This window comes from Malus sylvestris, chromosome 10, assembly GCF_916048215.2.
Source record: "Malus sylvestris chromosome 10, drMalSylv7.2, whole genome shotgun sequence".
NCBI classification, from domain to species: Eukaryota; Viridiplantae; Streptophyta; class Magnoliopsida; order Rosales; family Rosaceae; genus Malus; species Malus sylvestris.
In genome coordinates this window covers 12385424-12398220 of record NC_062269.1, presented here as the reverse complement: position 1 = coordinate 12398220, position 12797 = coordinate 12385424, and the positions used below count along the sequence as shown (strand labels likewise).

General features: G+C 40.8%; 1 protein-coding gene across 1 annotated transcript; it reads right to left on the bottom strand.

The window, feature by feature from the left end:
• Positions 1-331: 331 nt before the first annotated feature.
• Positions 332-11862, bottom strand: LOC126584242 (protein DETOXIFICATION 19-like). Its single transcript, XM_050248687.1, has 5 exons — positions 11542-11862; positions 2212-2295; positions 1515-2059; positions 1271-1357; positions 332-1189 (listed from the first exon to the last, which is right to left on the bottom strand). Coding segments are annotated over exons 1-5 (1038 nt in total). The 3' UTR covers positions 332-1188.
• Positions 11863-12797: the final 935 nt, after the last annotated feature.

Sequence of the window (12797 nt, the reverse complement as noted above, 5' to 3'; positions counted from 1 at the left end):
CAATGAATAATTACCATTCAAATTACATTACACTGAAAAAAAACATGAAATGGAAAATAATCGTATTAGTTCATATGTTTATGTGTTGTGTTATTAGGATACAATGTGCAAAACTTGCTCAAACTCAAAGTAGCTTGCAAGTTCGGTTGACAGAGCGCAAGTTGTTGAAATTCCACATTGGTCTTATCTCTGAGAAATGAAGAGTTTAAATATCGTAACCCCAGTCCAACTAATACAAGCTTTGCCTAAAAAATATATAGCACATGCACATTCTGCGCAGCCTAACCAACAAAACTAGTCGAATAATTTGGCCAAATGGTGTTGCTTAAAACTTTTGCTTGATGACTTTGTTCAGACCAAAAACTGCCTATGCAGTATGGGCTAAATCCAATAGAAATCCACTTTCTGCGCAGCGTAACCAACAAAAGTAGGCCGGCTTGACAGCAAACGCCACAGATTAAACCGAGCCACAAGCCCTGTGCCGAATCAAGCACAAAATGTGAAATGAATTAGATTATATAAACAAAGCCAATCGACTATTAGCCCCCTGCTGTTCCACTTTCTGTATTCAGCATAGGAATTGGGTAATCTCAACTGATATGAGTGTGTACAAGTATTTGGGTGTGCAAAAACACCTGCAATTGTCATCCTGATCAAATAGAACGTGCTCAAGTTTACGTACACATCCAAGTGCAGCCACCCCACATCCTCTGGCCACACCTAAAATACCAAAAGTCATTTCAAAGATGCTCTGCAGAATAGTAGATTAAATAGCCCCCATGGAAAAACTAGATGATCCCAACTTGATAAGACACCTTGGACGGAATCTGCAAGTACTGATATGGCAAGAAACGGTGTCATATAAGCAAATAGCTTGATTATTGCACGGCTGTCGCTGAAAAGGCCAGCCCATAAATTGTGACCAACTGCTAGAGCCAGATCAACGAGGAAAGCAAGAAGCACGGAGAGCTTAAGAGTCACCACCATTGCTTTCTTCGCTTTCTCCGGATTGCCTGCTCCCAGTTCATTAGACACCCTTGTGCTAACCAGAACAGTAATACTTGTTTCAGATGGTGAAACAGAATGCAGGTGCTGAAAAACTTGGAGGGATAAGAATAACCCGGGATTTATTGTTCTACCAGCCTTGCAGCAGCGCTCAGGCCATATGTAATCATGTATGCAATTGCCTCTGTATTCACACTGGAGCGATTATTAAGAAAAAGGCTACTTGAGTTAGTTCAAAATCAAGTGTTTAAAACCGAAAGCTTACCACATTGCAATCAGGGAAGTGATTTGTTTCGCATTTGGCATCACTCCCGCCAAGAACACTAGAATCTCAAAAGCCCAGTACTCCAAACTGAAAGATAAAAAGGTGAATACTTTAGTACTGAAATTTCAAAGGCTCAGGCTTTATGAGCTTCAATAAATTTTGCTTACTGATCTAAGCCGGAAATCAGTCTTTCCTGTAGTTAAACATACAAAAACAAGTAAAACCAAAATTGAAGAACACTTACCATACCATTGCTGCGAATGGGAGGGCAAGCTTCAAGTCCATGAGGACATAATGAAATGATTCAAATGAAAATCCTTCCCACGTACGCTCAAACTTTTTCGCACGCTTAACATACGTGGCCAACATAAGCATTGATATCCATATCGAAATTGAAGCTGCTAGCGGAGCTCCCCTGAAACCAAGAGTTGTCCAGTGTACCAAACCATATGCAACAAGAACATGAAGAGCCAAAGGAATCACTGAGAAAAAGACCAACGGCATGACAACCGATTGTGTTTGAAGAAATCTCAAAATATTATGAAGGAAGTCATAGGCAAATAGTCCTGGAATCAGAAATTTGATATAGAGAGCAGCATATTTGGAAATTTGAGGATCTTGATGAAGTAAGATGAATATGAGCTCCGTAAACCACCAGATTATAGATATGATGATAGGGACCGCGAAAGAAATGATGGAAGACGCTTGTAGATAAATCCCTAACATTCTGTATAACTTTGCACCAAACCCCTGGCCACACAGCGTCTCAAGAGCTCCAATTAAACCAACCTAAACCAAGAAATAATTAGACAAAAGAACAACTCAAAGAAAAGGCATGTATTCTTATTAAATTTCATGTCATCTCGATTACAATTCTGAACATATAGTTTCAAATTTCCCAGCTACTATAATGTTAAAACATAAGGACAAGGTAAATGTACGTCCAAATGCAGATTATCATCTCCTCCTGAGGACAGACTGCTTGCTAGAGACACAATTCTTGTACATGGCTTCACAATATGCAACTTGAATCAACATCGTTTTAAAAGCAAGAGAAGCAATTCGGGGAATCAAAATTAAGTAATACAAAGTCCTGAGAACAGTAATGAAATATATTTCTTGGCGGAACTGAATCTCAATACGAAAACATGTGACAACAAATTGATAAAGGGAGTAGATATGAAGTTCATGCACTTTCATTACAACCAAATTGAGCTACTACTTGGGTTTTCGATTAGGTTGCCAAAGCTCTTACCAACTAATACCAAGAGCAGATCTAAGTCTTGTAGGAGTGTTTGGATTAAAAGTTGACTTTGGGCTCAAGAAAGGAGTTGGCCCAAAAGGAGGCCCGAAAGGGAAGATAGCCGAAGCCCAGTCGAAGCCCAGAAGGCAGGGAAAGGCCTTTTCTGACCTGGTGCAGCTCATGAAGACCACTTGCTTACCTACCCAAAGGCCAAGTGGTGTAGACTGATCAGCTACACAGCCCATAAAGCACTTTATGGTGGCATTACATGTAAAATAGCTGATGAGTCATCACCCTCAAACCGCATTCGGGCAAAGCTGCTGCTACCAAAGGCCAAGCCGAGTTGTCTATATAAGAAGAAAGAAAATCCAGGATTAAGGACACTCAATCAAACAAACAAATGCAAGCACAAACTCTGCTCAAACCAGATTTGCCTTCAAAACAAAGCTGTAGTCAGCCTTCATCCCTTTCGGGACAAACCTTCATCCCTCTCGGGATAACCCTCTCTTCAACCCTTTGTAATAGCTCTGCTACCTTGTTCAACCTTGCTGTAGTATCGATTCATTTTTTGTAATCTCTCTCTCTCTACCCCTCTAAGCTTTCAGACCTTTGACAAAACTACAAAGATAGGAACCTGCAAGACGAGCAACCTTACCCGATAAGGTTTAACCTTGCCCGACCTTCTTTGCTTTGGTTTTGTCTTTTCAATATGTTGTATACTTCCAGTTATATGCAAGTTATTTCTATCAACATGACTATTAAAAGGCTTTCTCAGTACTTGAATCCGATTTGAATATATCGTCAGTGTTCAAACCAGATCCAAGTCCTAAGCCCTCGGGCATGTAAATCTGATCAGTTAAAAGTCCTTGGCCTCAAGGCATAAAAAAGAACCTTATGTGGACTTAACCCATCCACGACAGTCCTTGATAAACGAGAAGTCCGAAGTTACTTGGGGCGCAAGTAATCAACCTACCTTCTAGTTTTCTTTCTATTATATCATGATTACCATAGAACGCTTGAGCATGGAATGGATTCTAATGGAAAGCCTCAAGGCCTACACCTAAGGCCCCACAAAGGCATCCATTTAGATTCATTCCGTTCAGCGATCTAAAGAGTCTAAGTATAAGAATGAACTTTGATGGGAAGCCTCAAGGCCTACACCTAAGGCCCCACAAAGGAACCTATTTGGGTTCATTCTACTTCTTGGATTCGGGTAATCAGAAGTATAATAGTTAGAAAACTCCTACAATCACGAGAACAAATATGATGTGTTCGAGCACTGGTTTAGTTATTTATGGTAAGCCTCAAGGCCTACACCTAAGGCCCCACAAATGCACCTGTTATAACTAACACGGTTTCTTGGATACATACATATATACAACTAAAGCACGACAACCATTTTACATTTGCCATGCTAAAGATGGCAGTGGCACGCCTGAGCACTTAAATGTTAACCTTGATTGTGAGCCTCAAGGCCTACACCTAAGGCCCCACAAAGGCACCTCTCAAAGTTAACGATGTCCTTCTCTTTCAGCCTTACCCGAAGAGTCTTGCCCAAAGAGTCTTGCCCGACAAGACTTGCCCGACAACGCCCGACAGCGAAGCAGAAGCCCGACAGCAGCCCTCAATCGGCGCCAACCTCCAGGGGAGCTGTGTGCTCGTCGGCCAGGAAACATTCCCGACGGAAATTCCTGACGCGAACAAGGAGTACTATTCATTTGTCTTTTTGAAGCATACATACTAGACAGGCAACTATACAGACGCAAATATATGTATGGTGTAAATATTTTTAGTTCAGCAACTATAAAAGTTTTCATGGTGGCTAAGGTTTTGGGGAGAGAATCAAGGAGGGGGAAGCCATTTTGGATTTTGCTACACATACGATCTCTATCTAGCCATTACTTTCTTCAAGAAAAGAGAAGCATGTGATCACTTACAAGAATGGGTCATCAAAGACAAAAATGGATTCTTTTTACTAAGGAAGGGGAATTGTATAACTTGCAAGAATTGCAAATTTATACCGTGGGAGAGCTTGCTAACCAACGCTGACTGTTGGTAATGGATGTACAATAAAAAAAGATAAAAGGAAGAACAAGAACTTGAAGTGTCCAAGAACTAGATGGTGAAATCTAAAAGGAAAAACAAGTCACTTTCATAGAGAAAGTACTCACCCAATCCGTTTGGGAAATAGAGGGGAATGCTAGCCAAATGTGAGATTCCATGACTAGTTGTATTCGAATAGTTGTAAAAGGGGTATTACAAGAGCCTAAGGGTTTTGCTCCACATAGAAAGGAATCTTGGTGGTGGAAGGAGGAGGTACAAAAAAAGGTTAAGGCTGAGAAGGAATGTTGTAAAGCCTTACACAAGAACAAAACTAATGAAAATTGTGAGAGGTAAGATAACAAAGAAGAAGGCAAGGAAATTTGAGAGAAAAGCTAAGCTAGTGGCTTTTGACGACATGTATAAGCGATTATATACCAAAGAAGGAGAGTTGGATATCTATAAACTGGCTAGAGCAAGGAAAAGGAAGACAAGAGATTTGAACCAAGTAAGGTGTATCAAGGATGAGAATGAAAATGTTCTAGCTATGAGAACACGGTTAAAGACAAATGGAGAGTTTATGTTTATAATCTCTTCAATGAAAAGCACGAAAGGAGTGCGTTGAATAACTTGGAAGATTGTAGAAATTATTATTTCTGCCATCAAATCAAGAAAGAGGAAGTGGATGTAGCATTGAAAAAGATGAAGCATAAAGCATAGAAAAGCAATGGGTCCCGAAAATATACTGTCTATGTGTTGAAGGTCTTGGGAGAGATGGGTATAGCATGAATCACAAACCTTTTCAATAAGATTTTGACAACAAAGAAGATGTCAACAAAAACGTATTTTGGTGCCTATCTAGAGGAATAAGGGCGACGTACAAAATTGCATGAGCTATAAGGGTATTAAGTTAATGAGTTATACCATGAAGCTTTAGGAGAGAGTAATTGAGCATAGACTAAGACAAGAGACACATGACACAGAGAATCAATTTGGGATCATGCCAAGGCACTTGACTATAGAGGCTGTTTGTACCATACTTAGGGCCTCCGTATTTAGATCTTGTATAAATACTCGGAGGACTCAAATGTAATTATGTAATAAAGGTAGGGGCAAATATGTAATAAGTGAGGAACCCTTATTCTATAAAAGGACCCCTCACTCTCCTCATTAGGGGAGGCCAATTCTTAGGCCATACCCTCACCTTCTCGGAGCTTTCATTCTCATAGAGAAGCTCTTTCTCTCCCTCTTCAACATCTCAGAGAAATATAATAATCAATGTGGACGTAGCCCAAACATTGGGGTAAACCACGATACATCTTGTGTTATTTACTTTCTTGCAGATTCACGGTCGGATTTACGTTGTTCCAAGACCTCCGGTTTTGTGCATCAACATTTGGCGCCGTCTGTGGGAATCGACACAAAAAACTATGTCGGTTCTCTTTCATTTTTTTCATCTCACCACCGTGAGACCTCACCACACTCCACCTTGAATCTGCAAAAACACCTAAACTCAACCACAGTTTCTTCTCTCTCCTCACCAACCCATCTCAGATCCTTCGGTCCTTCCAGAAAGATTAGCTTGAGCAGCATCAAGTGTGGTGCAGTTGCAGACACCGAACCGCATCTCCTACCACTTAACGGAGATCAGACGTGAAGTCGTTATTCACCATGTGGATGTACCGCGTCTGCACCGCGGCATACGTTGCACCAGCGCCACACCAAAGTTAAACGCTATCGTCACCAGCATCTTGGCTCATTCGTTCTAGAGTTATGGCTTTCATTGACCAATGTTGTATCTATATTTGAAACCGCCATCTTCCCCAACTCCATCGAAGCCCTGAGATCGACACTGTGACTTGTCTTGCTCAGAAGTGGTGCCTCCGGTGGGCGAAGCATAAATTTTCACAAGTTTTGCCGATCATTAGTTCTATATTCATCATATCGAGGAGAGGTTATTGATAGATGACTGGCGTTCGGAATCGAGTTATGAAATTCGTCAAGCGCAGAACGAGAAGGGGTAGTGGTCGATCCAGATTTTGTGAGCGCTAAAGAGGGAGATGTCGTCGCCGTCCGACTCGCCGCGCTCTGCCTCAAACTCGCTCACCTTCTCCAGTTCTCTCCAGCCGCCGAGGCCTGAGCAACGTTCGCCATTCTCTTTCGCAAGTAGTTCGGTCTCGCCTCCTGACACCTAAACCTTCCTTGAACCATCCACACTCCTTCCCAATTCGATTTCCCTGCACTAACTGAGTTTTTCAGCAGAGAAAATGAGTTCAGTCATTGCCAGATTTGTCAAGTTTATGAGGGTCTCCGTTCCTTCCTCGCCTACCTCCTCATAAGGAGCAGAAGCTAGACTCGAACAGCAGAGAGCTGCTGACGTGGGCTCTGGTCCAGATGGGTCAGCCTGGTGACTGTGTGGTTGCCCTTTATGTGCTCAGTGGATCTCAAGCTCAAAATATGCAGAGGAACATCAATCAAGAAAAACCAATTATGAAAGTAGAGATCTGGAAATGGACTGTGTGAGGGGAAAGTGGTTAACTGAAAAATTAAAGAAAGCAGAAGGAGAAAGTTGTGCTTGCGGTTTCATGGACGTGAGAAAGCAAAAGGATAATGCCATGTGAAATTATTTTCTGAGAAAGTGAAAAGAGAACGACAAAAGAAAAAGAATGAGGTGCAAGCTGTCATCCCTATTCATCGTTTCAAGCAAGGCAAGTTTCAAAGTTGTAGAAAAAACACAAAAGCAAAAGAAAGGTGCGGTGGAAAAGAGAAAAGCAAAAGCAAGGAATAAACACCCACACTGCAAAAGCAAGGAATAAACACCCTACCAGAATGATGTGATTTACTTTTCTTGTTTTTGAATGATGTGATTTATTTTTCTTATCTTTCGGAGACATCTGTATAAACCCCATTAGAGGGTAACTAAAAAAAATGGCAAGCCCAAAATAATGGGCTGGAGTGTTATGTGGAAGGCGAATGCCTATATGCCCAAAAGAGCCAGGCCCTCTATTATCACCAACCAGGTAATCAAAAGTACGTCCAGTACTACAAAAAATTATTCGGCAGCTTGTCGCTATTATCACCAACCAGGTGATCAAAAGTACACCCAGTACTCCAAATTATTTGGCAACCTGCCGCTATTATCACCAACCGGTGATCAAAAGTATGCCCAATACTCCAAAATTATTTGGCAACCTGCCACTATTATCACCTACTAGGTGATCAAAAGTACGCCCAGTACTCTAAAATTATACATGAGCATCACTCATGTCATTCATACATAAACATTCATGAGCATCACTCATGACAATCATACATAAACATTCATGACCATCATTCATGTCAACATTCATGAGCATCACTCATGTCAACATTCATGAGCATCACTCATGTCAACATCCATGAGCATCACTCATGTCAATCAACATAAACATTCATGAGCATCACTCATGTCACTCTAGATTCAAAAGCTTCACTTGCTAAGCTTCACCTACAAAGCTTCAGTGCAAGATATACAAATACCGCCTCCGAACAACCGCCACTTCGGCCCATACATGGATTCGATTTGAAGTCTCCAGCCAACATACTTTATTGACCGAAGACTTAGGGGACTACATTATGTACCATATATTGGGCCTCAACTGGGCCTCATGAAAATTACTTGGGGGACTCAGCCCATTATTTATGTATTGAGGAGCGATCCCTTATTTTATAAAAGGGACTCCCTCACTTTCATTAGAGAACACCCATTATTCATGTACTGAGGAGCGAGTCCTTATTTTATAAAAGGAACTCCCTCACCTTCATTAGAGAACATCGCCGCCAGCTGAGCAACCGCCTCGCCGCAAACATCACTCCTAACCCATCATTTATGTATTGAAGAGCAAACCCTTATTCTATAAAAATGACTCCCTCACCATCATTAGAGAACATCGCCGCCTACTGAGCAACTGCCTCACTGCGAGCATCAACTCTAGCCTATCATTTATGTATTGAGGAGCGAACCCTTATTCTATAAAAAGGACCCCCTCACCTTCAAACGCCACAAGCCGAGCCAACCAAGGCAACATAAGCCATAAGCAGAGCAGCCTCGCAACATGTGCTACTTCTGGTTGAGCATCATTTCAAATTGGGCACCGCCTCATATCGAGTATCAGTTCAAGACGACATCTAGTTACTTCGGCCAACACATGGACTGAATTTCAAGTCTTCAACCAAAAGACTCTCTTGACTGAAGACTTGGGGGACTACTGTTTGTACCATACTTAGGGCCTCTGTATTTAGATCTCGTATAAATACTCGGATGACTCAAATGTAATTATGTAATAAAGGTAGGGGCAAATATGTAATAAGTGATAAGCCCTTATTCTATAAAAGGACCCCTCACTCTTCTCATTAGGGGAGGCCAATTCTTAGGCCATACCCTCACCCTCTCGGAGCTTTCATCCTCATAGAGAAGCTTTCTCTCTCCCTCTTCAACATGTCAGAGAAATACAATAATCAGTGTGGACGTAGCCTAAACATTGGGATGAACCACGATACATCTTGTATTATTTACTTTCTTGTAGATTCACGATCAGATTTACGTTGTTCCAAGACTTCCGGTTTTGTGCATCAACAGAGGCAATCTATCTCTAACAAAGATCAATTAAACGATATAGAGATATACAAAAGGATTTGCACATAATTTTTATAGATTTGGAAAAAGTGTATGATAGGGTCCCAAGAGAAATTCTTTGTAGGATTCTAGAGAAAAAAGAAGTACAAGTAGTGTATATCCAAGCAATAAAGAATATGTATGATAAAGCAAGGCTACAGTAACTTATGAAAGACAAACTGAAAGCTTTCTCATAACTATAAGGGTATACTAAGGCTCAGCTTCAAGTCCTTACCATTTCGCATTAGTAATGGACAAGTTAATGAGACATACTTAAGATGATATCCCTTAGTGTATGCTCTTTGCAAATGATATAGTGCTGATAGATGAGACACAGGAGGGAGTAAATCTGAAGCTTAACCTTTGGCAGGAAGTATTGGAATATAAAGGTCTTCGCCTAAGTAGACAAAGACATATTATATAGTGTGCAAGTTCAGTGAGAATGGGATCAAAATGAGATATGGGTGAGGATTGGAGATTAGGAAATACAAAGAGTGAACACTTTCGGTATCTTGAATCTATCTTGCAAAAGAATGAAAAATTAGATGGAGGTCTCAACCATAAAATACAAACTGGGTGGATGAAGTGGAAAAGTGCATCGGGTGTTGTGCGACTATCGTATGCAACTAAAGCTCAAGGAAAAATTTTAAAGGACGGCAATAAGGTCAACAATGCTTTATGACATAGAGTGTTGGGTGGTCAAAAAGCAACACATGCAAAAAATGAGTGTAACGGAGATGAGAATGCTTCGTTTGATGTGTGGGCACACGAGAAAAAACAAGATTAAGAACGATGATATCCGAAGTAAAGTAGGAGTGACCACAATTGAAGATAAGATGAAAGAAAATCGGTTAAGGTGGTTTATACATGTGAGCCGAAGGCCTATGAGACGTACGGTCAAGGCAAAAAGAGTAGAGGAAGACCTAGGAAGACTTTGAAAGAAACTTTAAGAAAATACATTAAGTATTTAGATCTAACGGAAGACTTGACGCAAAACGGAGCGCTGTGACGTTTTATGATTTATACAATCAACTCCGTTTAGTGAAATAAGGTTTGGTTTTTGTTGTTGTAAGCATGTATAAATAAATAATAGAAGTTCCTAAGCCCCTCGGGTTCGCCTAAGTGGTGAGGTCAAGGATTTGATTCCCTTTCATTGTACCAATGCCATCTAAAAAGAAATTCAAGCAATACGTAACATCAATTCAAAATTGTTTGCAATGTCCTGTCACTTTTAATCCAACTCGATCTATTTTTTTAGATCCAAAAATTTGTCAAGAAGGTGACCGTTCGAAGGGTGTTATGATGTTTGAATATCAATAGAACTTTTTTTTTTTTTGAGGATCAAGTGCGAAAGAAATCCAACTTTTTGGGCCGAAGGAACATTGCGACAACTTTTAAATTGAGATTTGAGAGGGCACATTTCTTCCAATTGTTTTTCAGGTAGCATTTGTAACAAGGCATACAGTTCAGATGCCATTTTGAAACAAAAATGAAAACTAAATAGGTTTTAATATTAGAAATTGTTATTGACACTCCAAAAATCTCATTTTGCATTCCAAACTATCTATAATTAGAAAGAAAATTATACTTGTGAGGAGTGTAGTATGAGATTTTTGGAGTTATTATGAAATAATCATGTCATCAAATAACAAAGTAATTAAGACTTCAATGTTATCACTTCTCACATACAACCATACGTATGCATGTAAATACAAATAAACTACAAAACCATCTAAGTTTAGTTATTAAAATCCAAAGTTTGCAACACATAAAAAAAATCGTAAAGAAATACAAATAAAAGATGAAATGTGTAGAAAAAGAATAAATAAGAAAGTTACGGGGCAATCCAATTTGAAGCAATTTATAAGATACGAAAACTGTGGTCCATTTTTATGTGTTTTAGATGCATCTTTTGTTCCGTTGAGTTTTGCATAACCTTCGTTCTTACTATTCATTGTATCAAGAGATTTTTTATGGTGTCGTGCATACAACTAGGTATACCAAACATAATAATATAATTAGTGCACACAGAAAAAAAAAATTTCATTGTACCAACAAAAATAAAAGCGAGAACCACAAACTATTGACTCTGTTCTGAGACCGTTCGAGTTTTTGAGCACCAAAATCAAACCGAAACGCCCACAACGGTTCGGAACTGCCAGGTTAGGCGGTTCGGACGGTTCGATGACAACTCGACTTATCACTAGGGAAATCGACAAAATAGACATATTGGGATTGTTGGCTCGTGTATACTTGCATTGCTTAATAATAATATTATAATAGACAGTGCATGATATAAGGGTACGTATAGTGATTGTGAGGGTTTTGCCATACCATGAAAGCGAAGCCAGTAACGGTGGCCCATGAATTGGCAAGATTTGCAGCAGCAAGCTCCAGCTCCCCAAGGTGACCGGCAAACATGACGGACACCACCGGGATCAGGTAATAGCAAACGTTAGTAAGAATCAATGGCAGCGAAAGCACGACCTGCTTCTTGGCCTCCTCCCTGTCCAGCAATTCATTCCACCACCCTCCTTTGTTCCGTTCTTGAATTGTAACAGAAGCAATCGGAACAGGGTTCGGAGAGATTTCGATTCCTATCGAAGCTGCGGGAGGGGAGGACTGCGGAGTCGCGGCAGTGATAGAGTCAGTCATGATGAAAAATGTGTTGATCGGTGAGGAAGTGGAGGGGCTTGGGAGGTTCGGAGTCCAACAACAGGGAGGAAAAAATGTGTTTGGAATGTAAGAAACTACGAGAAAGTGTACAGGAAAATTCAGGGTTTAAGGCACCGCAGAGATGCTCTGGAGGCGATGAGTCTCTGCAGCCGCGGCGGTGGCAACTGACAAACCCTGGTGTAGGGTTTATTTGTTTGTTTGTAATGAGTCGGGAAAATTTTATTTGAACCCAACTTTTTTATATTTACGCCTTGTTGATGCACAAAATCCGGAGGATCTTGAACCAACGTAAATCCGGCCGCGAATCACACAAACGCACAAAAACACAAAGATGTATCGTGGTTCACCCCAATATTTGGGCTACGTCCACACTGATGTTGATTCCATTTACTGTATGAATGTATGGATTACAATAGATCGGCAAGGGAGCTCTATGTGGATGCAGCCCTTAACATTTTGCTCTCTATTTGGCTGAGAGGGTATTGCCCTCTGTCTGGATGTGTGAGGATCTGAGACCCTTTGTTTTCCTCTGGATGTGAGGCTCCCCCTAATGAGGGTGAGGGAGAGTCCCTTTTATAGAATAAGGGCTCCCTCCCCTTTTACATAAATCATGGGTTTAGGGATGAGGCCCAAAGACGAGGCCTTATATATATGGTACCAACAGGAGTCCCTCAAGTCATCAGTCAAGAGAGTTTTTTTGCTGGGGTTTTCAAATCCAATCCATGTACGGGCGGAATGGCTAGATATCTTGAACCAATACTCAACACAAGGCAATGCTCAACATAAAGCAATACTAAGCTAGAGGTATCACACGTTACGAGACTGCTCGTTGCGAGGTTGCTCGGCTAGAGGCTATGCTCGCAGCGAAGCGATTGCTCGGCTGGAGGCGATACTCGTTGCGAGGCTGCTCGGCT

Excerpts from the sequence above, each read along its gene's own strand:
- LOC126584242 (XM_050248687.1), bottom strand. The coding sequence starts at position 11,862 with ATGACTGACTCTATCACTGCCGCGACTCCGCAGTCCTCCCCTCCCGCA. Across the intron at positions 2,296-11,541 it reads TTACTGGCTTCGCTTTCATG|TTGCATATTGTGAAGCCATG; the intron begins GTATGGCAAAAC and ends TGTTGATTCAAG. Across the intron at positions 1,358-1,514 it reads CCATTCGCAGCAATGGTATG|TTTGGAGTACTGGGCTTTTG; the intron begins GTAAGTGTTCTT and ends TTTATCTTTCAG.